Source organism: Centroberyx affinis, unplaced genomic scaffold (assembly GCF_046629955.1).
Source record: "Centroberyx affinis isolate AG114_WGS23_722 - 3 ecotype Tasmania unplaced genomic scaffold, CSIRO-AGI_Caff_v1 ptg000995l_1, whole genome shotgun sequence".
NCBI classification, from domain to species: domain Eukaryota; kingdom Metazoa; phylum Chordata; class Actinopteri; order Beryciformes; family Berycidae; genus Centroberyx; species Centroberyx affinis.
In genome coordinates this window covers 17,608-34,788 of record NW_027279560.1, presented here as the reverse complement: position 1 = coordinate 34,788, position 17,181 = coordinate 17,608, and the positions used below count along the sequence as shown (strand labels likewise).

Here is a 17,181-nt window from a genome sequence, read left to right as displayed (position 1 = left end):
GAGATTGCCATGGTGCAGGAACAGGAGACCACCGCGGCTCGGCTACGGGGAGCTTCCGCGGCGCAGGAACAGGTGACTGCCGCAGCTCGGCGACAGGGAGCTTCCGCGGCGCAGGAAGCTGAGATTGCTGCGGCCCAGCACGAACAGGAGATTGCCGTGGCGCAGGAACAGGAGACCGCCGCGGCCCAACAGGAACTGGGGATTGCCACGGCCCGACAGGAACAGGAACTGGGATTGCCGTGGCCCGACAGGAACAGGAGATTGCCGCAGCCCGACAGGAACAGGAACTGGGGATTGCCGCGGCCCGACAGGAACAGGGGATTGCCACGGCCCGACAGGAACAGGGGATTGCCGCGGCCCGACAGGAACAGGAACTGGGGATTGCCGTGGCCCGACAGGAACAGGGGATTGCCGCGGCTCGGGAACAGGCACTGACTGGACCCCAGTAGTGGCGCTGGGTAGCGGAGACTCTGTAGCGCAGGACTGCTGAGTGAGCCAGTGGCGTCGGGAGCCACGGGGACCTCGCCGCCTCTTGGTGCCTCCACGGGTCCCCGTGAAAAAGGCAAGACGAGTCCCCTCAAAGGATGACCGCTGGGCATCAGGGCGGCTCCCCAGATGATCCATGGTAGGAACCAGGGGTTCCAGGAAAGCCGGGTCAGGACAGGAAGGTTTCAGGCTCAAAAACCCGAGCCTAACCGACTGGAGTGCTGGCTGGTGGCTAGCAGGCCCAAAGCTAGCAGACTGGGACTTGGGCTGGTAGCTCGGCTGCTGCTGGAGCTTGGACTGGTAGCTAGGCTGCTGCTGCGGCCTAGGCTTGGGCTGGTAGCTCGGCTGCTGCTGGGGCTTGGGCTGGTAGCTAGGCTGCTGCTGGAGCTTGGACTGGTAGCTAGGCTGCTGCTGCGGCCTAGGCTTGGGCTGGTAGCTAGGCTGCTGGCTAGCTGACAAGGCTGCTTGCCGGGCAAAATATGTGAACAGGGAGATCATCTCAACGCCCGTTGCAGAGGGAGGAGACCTGTCTGCTGGGTCCATGTTGGCTAGTTCGTACTGTTATGGGGTAGGTTTGAGAACGCTGGGAAGACAGAAGCAGGCAGGGAAAGGGGCTGAAACCCCCCGGAGCTTTCTTCCACTGCCGGGACGAGAGGGTAGGCTTGAGAGCGCTGGGGATACAGACAAACTGGCAGGGAAAGGGGCTGAAACCCCCCGGAGCTTTCTTCCACTGCCGGGACACGAGAGGGTAGGCTTGAGAGTGCTGGGGATCCAGACAAACTGGCAGGGAAAGGGGCTGAAACCCCCCGGAGCTTTCTTCCACTGCCGGGACAAGAGGGTAGGGTTGAGAGCGCAGGTCAAACAGAGAAGCAGGGCTCACCAGGTGAAGGCAGGCTGTGTGGTAGCTGGGTGCTGTCCGCTGGGTCCAGTCTTGGTCGGTTCATTCTGTCACGGGTAGGTGTGGTGAGGACCCAAACGCAGGACAGCGATGCAGGTGGTGATCAAAAATCCCCAGACTGGGAGTTTAATTGAACAAATAGCAGGTGACACAGGAAATCCAAAAATAAGAGCTCTTCACAAACTGACACAAACACAATACAGAACAATGAACCGACCAAGACTGACTGGGGAACAAGACTAATATACACATGGGGGTGATTACAAATTAGACACAGGTGTGTGGGAGCAGGAGCTGGGGGAGAGAGGGAGCCACACCCACACTACACACTGACAGACTGACAGACAAACCAGGAGGCGGAGACACAAGGGAGGCAGGGAACACAGAAAGAAACACAGGCAGGTCATGGCCAAACCATGACACAATCAATCTCATCCACGGGAGAATAACGATATAACAGTACAACAGAATATATACGTTTTTGAGAAAACCATATAAAAAAATAATAATTTGCGGGATATTGCTTTTCACATCATAAAACCAAACAGCCATTCTGATAACAAATAATATATTAATTCATTCATTAATTAAGTGATATGTACTGAAATGGGTTTTGAACTTACCCAGGTAGCCTACAACCAATACAGAAGTGCTATATTACATTTTAAGCTGTCAAAGTTATTCAGTAGCCTACATAATCAGAAATAAATTTAATGATAATATTGCTTCTTACCGAAAGGACACCACACAAAATTGACAGGTAGGCTATATGCATTTCTTGTGTGGGCTAAGAGACAGAACAAAACAGTGGATGATACGTTATACGTGTATAAAACATTTGCAAGGTTTTAACCCATTATGCTTAGGCAGTGACTGACGAAGCTGATTTTTCCATTTTCCCAAATTTAAGCTGTTTATTAGCATTTTTAGCAAGTCTGCACAGAGTTGTGGCGCGTGGTTAGTAATGGTGTAATAATGATTAAATTATTATTAAAGTAATGATGATTTGAATAAGTACAGTTTTCCTACAGTGTTTTATGTAGCCTGGTTCCAACTAACTGCATGTCATTTTATTTTGTAGTACACTGGCCCTTTAAGAGCATGTGTTTTTTCCTCGAGCCTTACTACAGAAAAGTGTAGACTTAGCCTTGTTTTAAACCCAAGTCTAGATTTAAATATAATTTTTTACCAGTATGACACTGATATTTCCTGATGAGACAGGAATAAAATCAAATTAGAGTCTGTCTCCTTCCAAGACTCAGTCACACTCTCTCTCTCTCTCTCTCTCTCTCTCTCTCTCTCTCTCTCTCTACTTATTCTCTCTTACTTTCACTTTCACTTATCGGCGTGACGCAGCAGGTTATTACCTCCACCAAGGAGGTTGTATTCGGTGCCGTTTGTTTGTCTGTTTGTGCGTATGATTACGGAAAAATTACTGGCCATGAAACTTCGTGGAATGGTGTAGCATGGGCATAAATTTTGGAACGGATCCGGATCCGGATCGGAGGTCTGCGCTCTCCGAGTGTCCATCTAGTTTCCACCATGAAAAGGTATTGTAGCAAACACTTTACATTACAGTTAATGTATTCTTCAACCTATTAATGCTTACTGTTGACTGATTTAACTGTAATAAGACGATCATACGGCCACGCCCGTGCCACACCGTCTGCCGCCCGTGCCACACCGCCTGCGTGAGCGGCGCGTGTGCGTCGCGGAACCTGTTGCTTTTAATTTCGGCGCCCATGTTAACAGGTTAGAGCAGCCACACAGCCCGCCTGAGCAGCGCGGCTGCGGCTCATCTAGAGATTCGGCGTGTCGCCTATTTTTTTCCGCGTGACGCGCGCGGTTCTCAGCAAAAATAGACAGTGAAAATGATCTGTTTATATTACACCTTTCAGTACAGTTTCAATGTCTATACCTGTAGAATAGGCTATGTCACAGACATGAAAAGAAATATATATATATATATGTTTATGTTTCCGTTTCAAATTAAAAGCCCTCTAGCGTTTCTGTGGACAGAATCCCTTCATTTGTTAACACAGGCTTCTATTGTTAAATATTTGCAGGACCGTGTTGTAGAAAATTCAGTGACTTGCAGGCCAAATTAGTGAAGTACCGGCGTTTAATTGTGGAAATACGGTAGTCATAGCAGAAACCCCACGTAGGCTATAGGCAGTATTTTTCCGGTGCTCTCTCTCTCTCTCTCTCTCTCTCTCTCTCTCTCTCTCTCTCTCTCTCTCTCTCTCTCTCTCTCCCTCACTCTCTCTCTGAACGACTGCTTCCTTGGTACAACTCTTCACTTTTCGGACCGCTCATCAAGGATGGATGACACCAAACTCATTGTGGCGATCGAAAAAAAAAAATTCCAACTTGAAGCAAGATATAGCACAGCACTTCTGATTCAGCAGAGACTGAACCCAGAACATCTGCTTATACAGTTGGTTTGGCGCCTATAATGTAAATTAAGGTCCCGCTCCTGATGTAAATTAGATCGTTTTCGATAAGCCCGCAGTTCAGAACTGCTGCGGCTCGCACGCCTGGGCGACACGTCAAATCTCTAGATGAGCCGCGGCGCGCCTGAGCCTGGCTGCTCACCGGGCTGTGTGGCTGCTCTCACCTGTTCACATGGGCGCCGAAATGAAAAGCAACAGAGGTGCTCAGGTAGGCGGTGTGGCCGGGCGTTTGTGATCAGGAGGCTGAAACTCTGTTTCGGTTGGAAACATAAAACACTTTGTGACAGTTTGTGAACACATCAGTGTTTGAGAGAACAAGAAGTTAGAATAAGCTTCAATCATCCAAAATTACAAGTGAACTAAATAAAGGAGGGCAAAGGTCAGGGCCGCTGTGACCTTACAATATTCCTGTTAGCCTGAAACAACCATGTAACGCCTGGGCCACACCGCCTACCTGAGCACCGCGTGTGCGTAGTGGAACCTGTTGCTTTTCATTTCGGCGCCCATGTTAACAGATGAGAGCAGCCACACAGCCCGGTGAGCAGCGCTGCGGCTCATCTAGAGATTCGCAAACTCGAAAATGATCTGCTGATAGTCATATTGACATCATACCAGAAATATTACACCTTTCAATACAGTTTCAGTGTCTATATCTGTAGAATATGTCACAGACATGAAAAAATATATATATATTTTTTACTCAACACTTTCTGTTTCCGTTTCAAATTAAAAGCCCTCTAGCGTTTCTGTGGACAGAATCCCTTCATTTGTTAACACAGGCTTAACACAAGGTTCTATTGTTAAATATTTGCAGGACCGTGTTGTAGAAAATTCAGTGACTTGCACGGCTAAATTAGTGGAGTACCTGCTTTTAATTGTGGAAATACGGTAGGATAGTCATAGCAGAACCCCCACGTAGGCTATAATTATATTATGTTAATAAGTTAAAAGAAAATCAGGTGAAGGGCAGTATTTTTCCGATGTGCTCTCTCTCTCTCTCTCTCTCTCTCTCTCTCTCTCTCTCTCTCTCTCTCTCTCTCTCTGAGGGTAAACAAAAAAATGACATTTATAATGACATGAAATGAAATATTCTGTGGCCATTAAAGGCAAACTCAATGTGTAAAGATAGGGCTGGAAGGCAGCGCAGCAGCAACGCTGTCTATGTGACAGCGAGGTAGCCGTCACGCACAGGTAGAGGTAGGCAGTGTGGCCCGGGCGTAAGAGAGAGTAGAATAAGAGTTAAGGTGAGAGAGACAGGGATTTTATTTAGAGAGCAAATAGCATGAGGAGAGAGGAGAAATCACTCAGTGAGAAGAGGGAAACTTTATTATTAGTATTATCATTATTCTTATTATTTTGGTATGCTGATACTTGTTGTGTTTAGACCTAGCTGGTAGTTTCTGGGTATCCACCTGCTGCTGTGGCTGCTTCACTAAAAAGTGAATTTCCTGCCTTAGTGTTCTTCTTCTCTGTCTACCAGGATCCAGCAGGAGAGACCAGACTCTCCTCAACCCAGCTGTGTGTCCATGAAGAGAGACCAGTCAAAGGAAGACCTTACTGAGGAAGATGAACACCATTCTTCTGAAAAGAAGTAAGTTGTTCCTAGCATTAAAATGTCCCTGTATTCATGTTTTAACTATTACTCATGCAGAGAAGGTTTGCTGAGCATGCATGATCCTTTTCAGCATCGCTCTTCTTCACATACAGTAATATATTCACACCTGAGAGCTGCCCAGTATAACCAGTCTGTTCCTGTTAGACACTGGGAGCTGCCCAGTATAATCACACTCTTCTACTGGATCAATTTGTGGCTTCAGTTTCTTGTCTAAAGGATCTTTGGAGGAAGTTGTGGAGAGAGGGAAGAGTGTTTCTCATTTTCTCTCCAGCAACTGTCAGCCTGCTGGTCAAAAGCCGGTCTGTCTAACTGTTTTCTACCATCAGCTCTGCTTTGTCCATTCTGTGTTTCTATCAGGATCCAGCAGGACAGACCAGACTCTCCTGTACCCAGCTGTGTGTCCATGAAGAGTGATGGGTCTATGGATCATCCGCTTTACTTCAAACATGGACACCACTCTATTGATAAAAGGTAGAAATGTAAAACTGATGATGAAAATCAATCATCAGACTGTCAGTCATGAAATATAAAATTGGTCTGGCCCTTCATACTGTTAGACAGTAAACACTCCTGTGTGATGGTGAGGAGCTTTGATCCTCTGTGTTTTCCAATGTTCCCACAACACCCCAGTGTATTGTATTGTATGTCAATATAACACACAGTGAGTCAGCTGGAGCAGCTTCATATCAGCCTTCTCCAAAACAACTGGATGGAGACCATTTCTTCAGAGTTTCTAAACAGTAAAAAATTACAATAAAATTACTCCAAACAGAAGAATCCAAGTGTTGTGAAGCCAAACGATCACACTGTGGGTCCAAAAGTCCAATATTCACCTCATTATCTCCCAGATTAACTCTTGTTATGCACTGTGCCAGCTGTCACAACAGTAGCAAGCAGATGCTGCCTTCAAATGGTGCCGAGAATATTGTAATTATGGGTAGGTTGCTTCCTGCTTTCTTACAGTGCAGACGCTTTACTGCTCTCGCCTCTGTTTGCATTTTTCTGCTGATATTCTTGCTTTTCTTCTGTGAGAAACTACGTGCAGCGGCTCCTGGATACTTATAAATCACTGGGACTGTAATTATTTGTAGATATAGTAGGCTATTGCCATATTTCAACATTTTTATGACCTCCTCAGTACTACGTGAGCGTGGCCTACCAACAGCACAAGCCTGTACTGCAGTGACTGGATACGTGGTACTTAGCTAAAGCTAATTAGCAGCAAGATGCCCCCCTTCTCCACGGACGACTACCACAAACTTCTACAGAAGATTGCAGTGCTGGAAACCAAAATTCACCAGTTAGAAGTGAATGTGGAAGTAAATGGACTATGTGGGAACGACACCACTTTACCATGGACTCAGAACAGCGGACAAGAGAATGCTAACACACGGCTAATTAGCACCAACAAAACTACCAATAAACAGGAGGGCTGTGTACCGGGTAATAAATCTACAAGTGGTAGTCCTCCCTGGAACTCTCTTGGTGCAAAGCCTAAGAGTAGATCACTTCCCTGGGAAATGGGAGGACGAGTAACAGGCAGAGCCCAGCGCCCCGAGATTTGTGATGCGACTGGCTGGCCTGCATTATCATCCAGGCAGAATGCCTCTTCAACCCCTGTACTTAGCAGGACACAGCAGTGGACAGCTGCGAAAGGGAGAACTAGCAACAAGCCTCCCCAACAACCATGTGTGCAACTGGAGAACAGATTTGCTCCACTGCTGCAGGATCCTGGATCTCCGTCTGATGACCTGGATAACCTCTCATCTTCACACAGCAGGGTAAGGACTGAGAGTAAATCAGAGAGTAAAAGGCTACAGGGAAAGCTAACGACTGGGCCTCAAACTCTGATTGTGGGTGACTTTGCTGTGAAAGATATGAAAAGCATGCACAGTAAAAACACCAAAATACTCTGCTTTCCCAAGGATATGGTCTCTGACATGACAGAAAGAATCCTGCATATCATGGCTGCACATCCAACTGTGAAAACCATCATAGTGCACATAGGGACTAATGATGTTGTAAAACAACAGTCTGAATTGCTGAATTGCTGAAACGAGACTTTATTGATATGTTGAACACAGTCAGCTCTCTGAATGCTGAGGTGTTTATCAGTGGCCCTCTACCGCCAGTCAGAAGAGGAGTTGAGAGATTCAGCAGATTGTTGGCACTGAACACATGGCTTTCGACTGCATGTACCGTCCATTCAGTGCATTTTATTGACAATTTCAACTTTTTCTGGGACCGCAGACATCTTTTAAAGTCAGATGGACTTTGCCTTAACAAGTCAGGAGTAAAATTGTTCACCTCTAACCTATTTTACTTCCTGCGTCACCCATCTGTTCCCTCTGCCAAGGACAAGAGACAAGAGGAATCAAAACAGGAGGAAGAGATAACACAGCGCAGCAGAAACCGTGAAGGAGAGCCGCCTCGGCCCCCGCCTGACGAGATCTTTAATCATGAGAGACATCAGAGCCGAGAGGAAGAGTCTCTACCCCCCTCACCCGCAACCGCCTGTGAGGATTCACCTCCTTCAACCCCCCAGGCCCCATCCAGGTCACCCTCTCCAGTCACCCTTTCTCCCTCCTCCCCCCTCTTGGAGTTCACTGATCAGATGAAAGAGCTGGTCACTGCTGGGACCAAACTTACCCCCCGCCCTACTCCCATTTTCTCTCCCCTAAACCCCCCTCGACGTCCACTTCCACCACTGCCTTCAAGTCCTCAGCCAGTTCTGACACAATCGTCACAGTTACGGCGCCCACCTCCTCTCCCCCCTCCACGACGGCATCGGAGTCATCGTCTATCTCCCCAGCCTGATAAAAGCACAGCACGTCCAGTTGTTTGTGTACAAAATGCAACAAGCTCTAACTGATATCTGCTGGGTCCAGGCTGCAAGGATAATGGCACTGATTCTTCCCAGGTTAAGCCGGGGCCCTGTGTGCCAATAGCTTCCTCAATTTCTGTCTTGATAGGTAATAGAAAAAGAATGGTGAATCTGCTAAGAAACAGGAAGCACTCAATAGGGTTGGTCCATCGTCCATCGGCAATGGCCGACAGTCATCGACCACTGAGCCCTCTACATCGCAACATCGTGATTTAAAGCACCCGTTGGACTACGTCTACCAAACATGAAACGAAGTGCTACACCCGTCTTAAACAAATTCCTAATCGTTATATTGTGTTTAAACCTTTTTTTCACCATGTCTCGCCCTGCACATTTAACTGAGAATATTTCATTTTTAGGACAAATATAATCAATGAATTATTAATATTGTAATGACTAGAGGAAACTTGCTGATTTATTTAGGCTAATTACCTGGCCGGACATCAGCGACTTCAAATAATTAACTACTTTTTTTCTGAGTAAGTAATAATAGCCATAAAAATGTTGTTCCCGATTTAGAAAAAACAGATCAAGAGCACACTTTATTTGCAAAAGCTTTTCCATTTTCCATTCAAACAGTTACATAACGCAATTTAACAGTCAAGATTTTGCTGTGCAAAATAAATGCAAAACGAATTCTGAAATTATATTAAACGAATTATAAAATATCTTAAAAGAAAGAAACAAATTATACAAAAACAACAAGAAAATTCAAAATTATTTAAATGTGCCTGGTTAAATAGGCTACACCGATGCTTTTATATAGGTACTTGCTTCATGGTTTTACCATGATAGACAGTGTCTGGAACTCAAAACAAGTTTAAATCTCAAGGTTTCTGGCCAGAAATACTAGCATGTTTACCTTTTCTGGCTTTAATAGGCTGCGGAGTGGAGTAACAACGCTACCCGCTGTGCTGAACACACGTTCAGATGGAGCACTGGTCGCACATATACACAAATATTTACGTGCAAAGCTGGCCATGAGAGGAAACCGTCCCTGGTTAACTTTCCACCAAGTTAGTGGGTCTTCTCCATCAATGGCCATTTCCTGCAGGTACAATGTCATCTCTGCTTCAGCTTTTTGATCAGCAGTAAGCGTGGCTGCTGCTGTAGCTGCTTTTTTTCCCAAGTAGGCTGCCCAGTGAACCTTTCTTCTTCTTAGGCGCGGTGCCAGCACCTGATTCCTCTTCCTCTTCTCTCACTTGTGCGGGACCGGGTGTCGGAGTTGCGCGTGTTGCTGCTGCTGCTGCCGCCATCTCTGCTACCAGTTCTGTTTTTGTGGCACTTAGCTCGGGTGGCTTCATGTGGTCCCCTCGGTATCTAGGGTCAAGCAGTGTTGCTTTGCGCATCATCCTCTGGGTGGCATCATTGTCATATTTGCCTTCCATCTGCTCCATCATGACGCGCTTCAGGTCGGCTGTGAGTTGGTAATCATCCTTTGACTCCTCCAGCACACCTTCCAGGTGGGTTAACATGGGCAAAAGTGAGGAAACAGTAACATAGTTTTCTCCGGAGAGAATATCTGTGAACTCCGCTACTGGCTTCAACCTGTTGTTAACTGCTTCCAGAACACTTATATCCTGCCATGTAAGCTGCGGGAGCGGGCGGCGGCTTTTGTCCTCAGCAAACACCCGTTTGATGGCTTGCACCTGCTCCAGGATTCTCTCCACCATTTTTTGTTTTGAGCCCCATCGTGTTACACAGTCCTGTCAGGAAAAACATATTCAGCCTTAGGCTATTAATAACTTATAGTAAGGCTTTCTAGCCTATAGCTCACATAATGAACCCCATATAGGCCTAAACTATTTAAAATGCACACATATAATACACATTTTCTAACCACCGCTGACAAATAGCTACACATAGCCTCCCGTGGTGATCACACAATGTCAAATCACCTTAACATATAAGCTTAGTTATGCAAGTCATTCATGTGTGTGTGTGCGTCTGCTCACACGCTTGCGCTGGTGTAATAGACTATTGTGTCATTTAAATAGCTTCGTTTGCGAAGATATTTAGAATGCGCAATTGCGCATATAGTATGGTTTTACATTTTGGAAATTGCACACTTATTATATTATTGCAATTAGCTAGGTATCGGCCGGCTAGGTACCGTTGTCATGGAGTGCTGAGGGAGTTTCAGCTCTTCTTGGGCTTTGCGCAGCTTTCGTCTTCTTAACCAGCTGTGGGAAAAAGCAGTGTTGACTGCCCGGCAAACCCCGAATGCCCGATCAGTGCTGGCCTTCTGCTGCTGAAGTGAGTTGTTGATAGCAATGTTCAGGTTGTGTCCAAAACAATTTAACCAAGGCCATTTTAACTGTCTGATGGCTGCCACAATATTGGCCCCATTATCAGTAGTTATGCAGGCGATTTTTCTTTCTTCTACTTTCCAGTCATGTATGGTCCCCCGCAGTGCCTCTTCCAGGTTGTCGGCTGTATGGCTTTCCGGCACGAAGCTTGTTTGTAAGCATTTTGTTTCAAGTGTCCACTCTTTGCTGACATAATGTGCGGCCACTGACATGTAAGGCATCATGTTGCAGCTGGACCACATGTCAGTTGTCAGGGCCAAATATTCCACATCATCCAGTACTGCTGAAATGTTTGCTCTGATGTCGTTGTACAACTGTGGGACTGCGGTCTTCGAGAAGAATTTTCCGACCTGGCAGTTCATACTGCTTGTCAAATGTCTGCAGCATGGCCTTAAATGCACTCTTCTCTACCGTATTAAAATAAACCATTTCTTTTGCTAGGTAGCGAGTTACAGCATCAGTACACTGCTTCCATCTTTCACTGTCACGCTTGTACTTAGTACTTTTTGCAAAAGCCCCAGATATGGTTGGTTGGTGGCTAGCTGTTTTGCTAGGACCAGTTGCACGTGATGGCACTGGCAATTTAGCATAATCGACGTGATGGTGTACTTGCAAATGGTCGTGCAGATTGGTCGTCTGGCCATCTTTTGCGCAGATGACTTTAGTACAAATCTTGCACACCACTTCATTAGTGTCCCTTGGCTCCCCTCTTTCGTTTGGCTGAAACCCAAAGTATTGCCAGATGGGCGAAGTCGTACCTTTCTTAGCGACCAGGTTTGTCGCCGCCATAATGCAAAGTGATTTGCCACTGTCACTGATCAATATCCGCTCACATCGTGTTTTTTTTTATTTATTTATTTTTTTTTTTTACTTCACTCAGTGGTATATTCTGCAGTTACATCACTATGACTAGTATTGAAATTATTGTTACTTAATTATTGTTACTTAATTTGAGTACTTTTTATTTACATAATTTTAGTACTAGAGCAGCTGAGAGCCTTGTCCGTTTCATTAGTTTCATTCTCGTTCGTCATTCTCGTCCCCCCGCCAACAACGATATCATCGTCCATCGCGATGTTTCACTGTGGACATCGTCAGATGGCAATCTGCAAACTTAGCAAATTTAGCATCCATTCCTCGTCAGCCACAGCCTGTCCCAAAAGATTGGGCAGATAATGCTTTTAACACAATAAATCTAGCTTTATTAAACGTCAGGTTTTTGGCAGGAAAAACATTTGTAATCAATGATTTTATCATCAAGCACAATCTTGATTTTATGTTTTTAACTGAAACTTGGTTAGACCAAGATAACAGTGCAGCTGTTCTTATCGAGTCAACCCCTCCCAACTTCAGTTTTATGAGTGAAGCTAGAGTGCATAAGAAAGGAGGTGGAGTTGCCATTTTGTTTAATGATTCCCTCCAATGCAAGCAGATATCTTATGGAAATTTTGCTTCTTTTGAATATGTGGCTCTTCAGTTGAATTCCTCTTCTCAAGCTATGTTCCTAAATATCTACAGGCCACCTAAATACTGTGCAACCTTTTTTGATGACTTTACAGAACTGCTGTCTATAATCTGTATTGACTTTGACTGTGTAGTTATTGTTGGTGATTTTAACATCCATGTTGACAACCGCCAGGACAAAGGGACGAAAGAACTGTGTTGTGTTCTTGATAACTATGGACTGACTCAGCATGTGACGGAGCCCACACACAACAAGGGCCACACCTTGGACTTAATTATCTCCAAGGGTCTGAAATTTCTAAGGTTGTGGTGACTGATGTTGCTCTCTCTGATCATTTCTGTGTTTTCTTGGAGAGTACTATCTCCGTGCACACAAATGTTCAAACAGAGACAATCGCAAAACGGTATATCACTGAAAACACCAGTGATTTATTTATTCAGGCTTTCTCTTCCACACCCGCCCTCTCTTGGGTCTCAGTCAATGAGTTTGTAGATAATTTCAATTCTAAAATTACAAATGTTATTGATGCCATTGCACCCACTAAGGTGAAGGTTGTCTCTGGTAAGAAAAGATCTCCATGGAGAAATACCACGCTGGTAAGAATAGAAAAAAGAGAGAGTCGAAAGGCTGAACGCAGGTGGTGAAAAACAAATCTCCAGGTTCATTATGACATCTATAAAGAGAGACTTCGCATTTATAATTTGGAACTGAGAAATGCAAGGCGGTCCTTTTTCTCTGACATCATCACCAAAAACAATAATAATGCACGTGCCTTGTTTGCTACTGTTGACAGGCTAACAAACCCTCCTGTGTCAGTAGCCTCTGAACTTCTATCCACCAGGGCCTGCAATGAATTTGCCTCCTTCTTCACTGACAAAATTCAGAAAATTAGGCAAGCAGTCAGTGCCTCCATATCAGGTACAGGATATGTGTTGTCCCTGTGTCCACTTCAAATCAATTCAAATACCATGACACAATTTTATCCGATCAACCATAAAAACCTGGAGGACATTATACAACATCTGAAATCCTCCTCCTGCTGCCTTGATATTCTGCCAACAGGCTTTTTCAAAAATGTTTCAAATTGTATGGCCTCAGACCTACAAATTGTAAACATGTCTCTTCTCTCAGGTGTCTTTCCACAGGCCCTGAAGACTGCAGTCATCAAGCCACTCTTAAAAAAGACAACAACCTAGACACGTCACTAATGAACAATTATAGGCCCATATCAAACCTCCCATTTTTAAGTAAAATCATTGAAAAAGCCGTTTTTCAACAGCTGAACAACTTCTTGGCACTAAACGACTGTTTTGATGTCTTCCAGTCAGGATTTCGACCACACCACAGCACTGAGACTGCCCTTGTTAAGGTCTTCAATGACATCCACTTAAACACAGACAGTGGCAGAATTTCAGTCTTAGTATTACTGGATCTCAGTGCTGCATTCGACACGGTCGACCACAACATATTACTGGACCGACTGGAAAACTGGGTGGGACTTTCCGGCACAGTACTAAATTGGTTTGAATCCTATTTAAAGGACAGGGACTACTTTGTGTCTATAAGTAATTACACATCTGAGCGGACAAAAATGACATGCAGAGTTCCCCAAGGCTCCATTCTGGGGCCTCTTCTATTCAACATCTACATGCTTCCACTGGCTCAGATTATGGAAAACAACAAAATATGTTACCATAATTATGCAGACGACACACAAATTTACATAACCATATCACCAGGGGACTATAATCCCATACAAACGCTGAGTAAATTAAACAAAGATAAAACTGAAGTAATTGTTTTTGGAGCCAAGGAAGAACGATTAAAAGTCAGTGCACAGCTTCAATCGGTAATGTTAAAAACCACAAACCAAACCAGAAATCTTGGAGTAGTCATGGACTCAGACTTGAATTTCAACAGCCACATTAAGACAATTACTAAGTCAGCCTACTATCACCTTAAGAATATATCAAGGATTAAAGGACTTATGTCTCAGCAGGATTTGGAAAAACTTGTCCATGCATTTATCTTCAGTAGACTGGACTACTGTAACGGAGTCTTTACAGGTCTCCCTAAAAAATCGATCAGACAGCTGCAGCTGATTCAGAATGCTGCTGCTCCAATCCTCACTAAGACCAAGAAAGTGGATCACATTACTCCAGTTCTGAGGTCTTTACACTGGCTTCCTGTCTGTCAAAGAATTGATTTCAAAATACTACTGTTGGTTTATTAAGCACTGAATGGTTTAGGGCCAAAATACATTTCTGATCTTCTGCTACGTTATGAACCATCCAGACCTCTCAGGTGGTCTGGGACAGGTCTGCTTTCTGTCCCCAGAGTCAAAACTAAACATGGAGAAACAGCGTTCAGTTTTTATGCTCCACATATCTGGAACAAACTCCCAGAAAACTGCTGCAACTCTCAGTTCTTTTAAGGCTTTCAAGGCTGAAGACTTTTCTGTTTGCCGCTGCCTTTTATGACATCAAATAACTATTCAACTCTCACACTGCACTGTAACCTTTATTCTTGTATTTTACATCTGTCCTATTCTATTTTAGCCAATTTTTTTTGGTTTTTATTCTCTTAGCTCTTTAATGAACTTTATTTTTCTTGGTCTTTTATTTGAATTTTATCCTTTTCATTTTGTCTCGATGCTTGTAATGTTTTATGTAAAGCACTTTGAATTGCCTTGTTGCTGAAATGTGCTATATAAATAAACTTGCCTTGCCTTGCCTTGCCTTGCCTAGAGCGTGCTTGAACCACCCAATAAAGTGATAAATACAAATAGAAAAGTTGAATTTTACTTGATACCCATGATGTGACATTCTCACTCTGTTTAACTTTTAGGTGCCACACATATAGAACAACTTTTAACCAATAAATTTTGCAGCACAAAGTAGATTTGTACCACTTGGTTTCTAAAATAGTCAACAAAGAGCAACTTTTGTTTCAGAGTCCATTTTGTTATTTCTGTTTAAAATGTATTTGAATACACAACAAGTTGTATTTATGACTGTAAAACTCAGAAGTACGAGCTGACGAGGAGCACCTGAAGGCAGCAGGAATCTGTAGGGCGACCAGAGCTCTGAGACTGAAGAGAATCTAGGAGATAATGAGGTGAATATTGGACTTTTGGACCCACAGTGCAGTTTGGATTCAGAACTCTTGGATTCTGCTGTTTGAAGTAATTTTCTGTCATTTTTTACCTTTTTGGACTCTAAATAAATGCTCTCCATTCACTCCAGTTGTTTTGCAGAAGGCTGATATGAAGCTGTGCCAGCTAACTCACTGTGTGTTATATTGACATACAAACTTCACCAGTGTTTCAACTGACATGAGGGGAGGAGATGATGACAACAATTTCATTTGTGGGTGAACTGTTCCTTTAAGTGTCCATAACTGTGTGTGTGTGTATGTGTGTGTGTGTGTGTGATAATATGACCTACTATGACCTGTGACCTAATATCTGATGTTTTGTTTTTTCCCAGAGTTCACCAGGAGAGGTCAGAGGTTCCCAGTGGTCAGTCTGCCCAGGAGCATCAAACAGACCTGGACTCCATATTTATGGTGTGTAAATGAACAACAACACCTTTTACTTCACCAACAAGTGAAATGCAAAACAAACATTCAGTCTCCATGCTGCACTCTTTAGACCAGCGGACTTTCAGTCTATGATGGATCTGATGTTGTGTTCCATGATTTTAGTAAGAAAGTTTAATTCATATATTATTCTGTTCCAGCTGCTTGAGGAGAACATCGTCACCTTTGTGAAGAACGAGCTGAAAAGGTTCCAGAGGGTTCTGAGTCCAGATTACCCAGAATGCTCAGAGAGGCAGAGGGAGGATGAGGAGGTGATGGACGGTGAGGAGGAAGAGCAGAGGAGGAGCAGCAGAAAGGCTTTTCTGAAGATCACACTGCAGTTCCTGAGGAGAATGAAGCAGGAGGAGCTGGCTGACTCTCTGCAGAGCAGTAAGAGGCTTTTAACAGGTTTAACATGATGGAAAGAGGAGATGGTGGAAAATGGGAGATTTATGTCTGTTAGAGCCAGTTTTGTTTTTGTTTTTCAAGACAATGATGCCACCTATAGGTGAAAGATTGGCAAAAGAATATAGGAGCAAATAACTTGCGGCGCCCCAGCTAATTCATTTGAATCAGGTGTGCAAGCCGGAGCTGGAAGACGCCGTCGAGCCACAGTTCTCAACCGCAACAAAGAAAGAAAGTAGAATGTAATGTAACGAGTGTAAAGAAAGGAGTTATTAGAGAGAGAAGAACATTTTATTTGAGTTTTGCTCCTTTTGATTTCATTTGACTTGTAAATGCCTGTTTTATTTTTCTGAATGTATTTGAGTCATTATTTGTTCGGAGCAAGCCAAATAATCCAAGCCAACAAGAACACAACATCAACAAATTGTGAGTAGCCATCCTGCGTGTTGGAACTTTACGGCGTATAGTGGCTATAGTTTTAAATAAAAGAAACCATGACAATGTCCAAACTCTGCTGTAAATCTAAACATTTGCCAAACGAGATCTATTCTTTTCAAGATTGAAAGGTAAATGAGCAGAATCCCTCTGGATAATCTGGTAAAATTATTAATTTGTTAATGTGAGTGTAATATGCTGAACACAGTGATGCACACTGGGAAAAAACAAACAGCACCACACCAGTTGCCTTTCACACTGAGCTGCACACACAGTCAGGACCTGTTTGTCCACTCACCAGTGATGAGCTGAATAGATGCCATGGAGTGGAGATATATATACATTTACCAGGAAATATTCACATTTCTCATGTTTACTGAAACATCCACTCATTGATGTTATTTGATGACTTAGTAGATACTTTTATCAGCAATCTTGTTTCCACCATTGATGTGGTTGCACCAGCTAAGATAAAAAGGGTTAGAGCCAAACGTAGGCCACCATGGAAGAATGAGGATGTCATGCTTTACAAGAGAAAAGCTGAACGGAAGTGGAGAAAGAATAGGCTACAGGTCCATTATGACATTTATAAGCAGCACCTCAGGACGTATAACACGGCAATTCGAAATTCTAGGTGGGCTCATTTCTCTAA

The 17,181-nt window shown here is 44.1% G+C and overlaps 1 protein-coding gene across 1 annotated transcript in view; it reads left to right on the top strand.

Annotated features, from left to right (window-relative positions):
- Nucleotides 1–2,739: 2,739 nt before the first annotated feature.
- Nucleotides 2,740–17,181, top strand: part of LOC139646579 (protein NLRC3-like) — a 29,294-nt gene continuing 14,852 nt past the window's right edge. Inside the window, exons 1-5 of the mRNA XM_071522483.1 lie at nucleotides 2,740–2,934; nucleotides 5,318–5,428; nucleotides 5,810–5,923; nucleotides 15,599–15,677; nucleotides 15,851–16,079. Of these exons, the coding sequence (XP_071378584.1) occupies nucleotides 2,927–2,934; nucleotides 5,318–5,428; nucleotides 5,810–5,923; nucleotides 15,599–15,677; nucleotides 15,851–16,079 (541 nt within the window). The 5' untranslated portion in view covers nucleotides 2,740–2,926. The remainder of the gene's footprint in view (nucleotides 2,935–5,317; nucleotides 5,429–5,809; nucleotides 5,924–15,598; nucleotides 15,678–15,850; nucleotides 16,080–17,181) is intronic.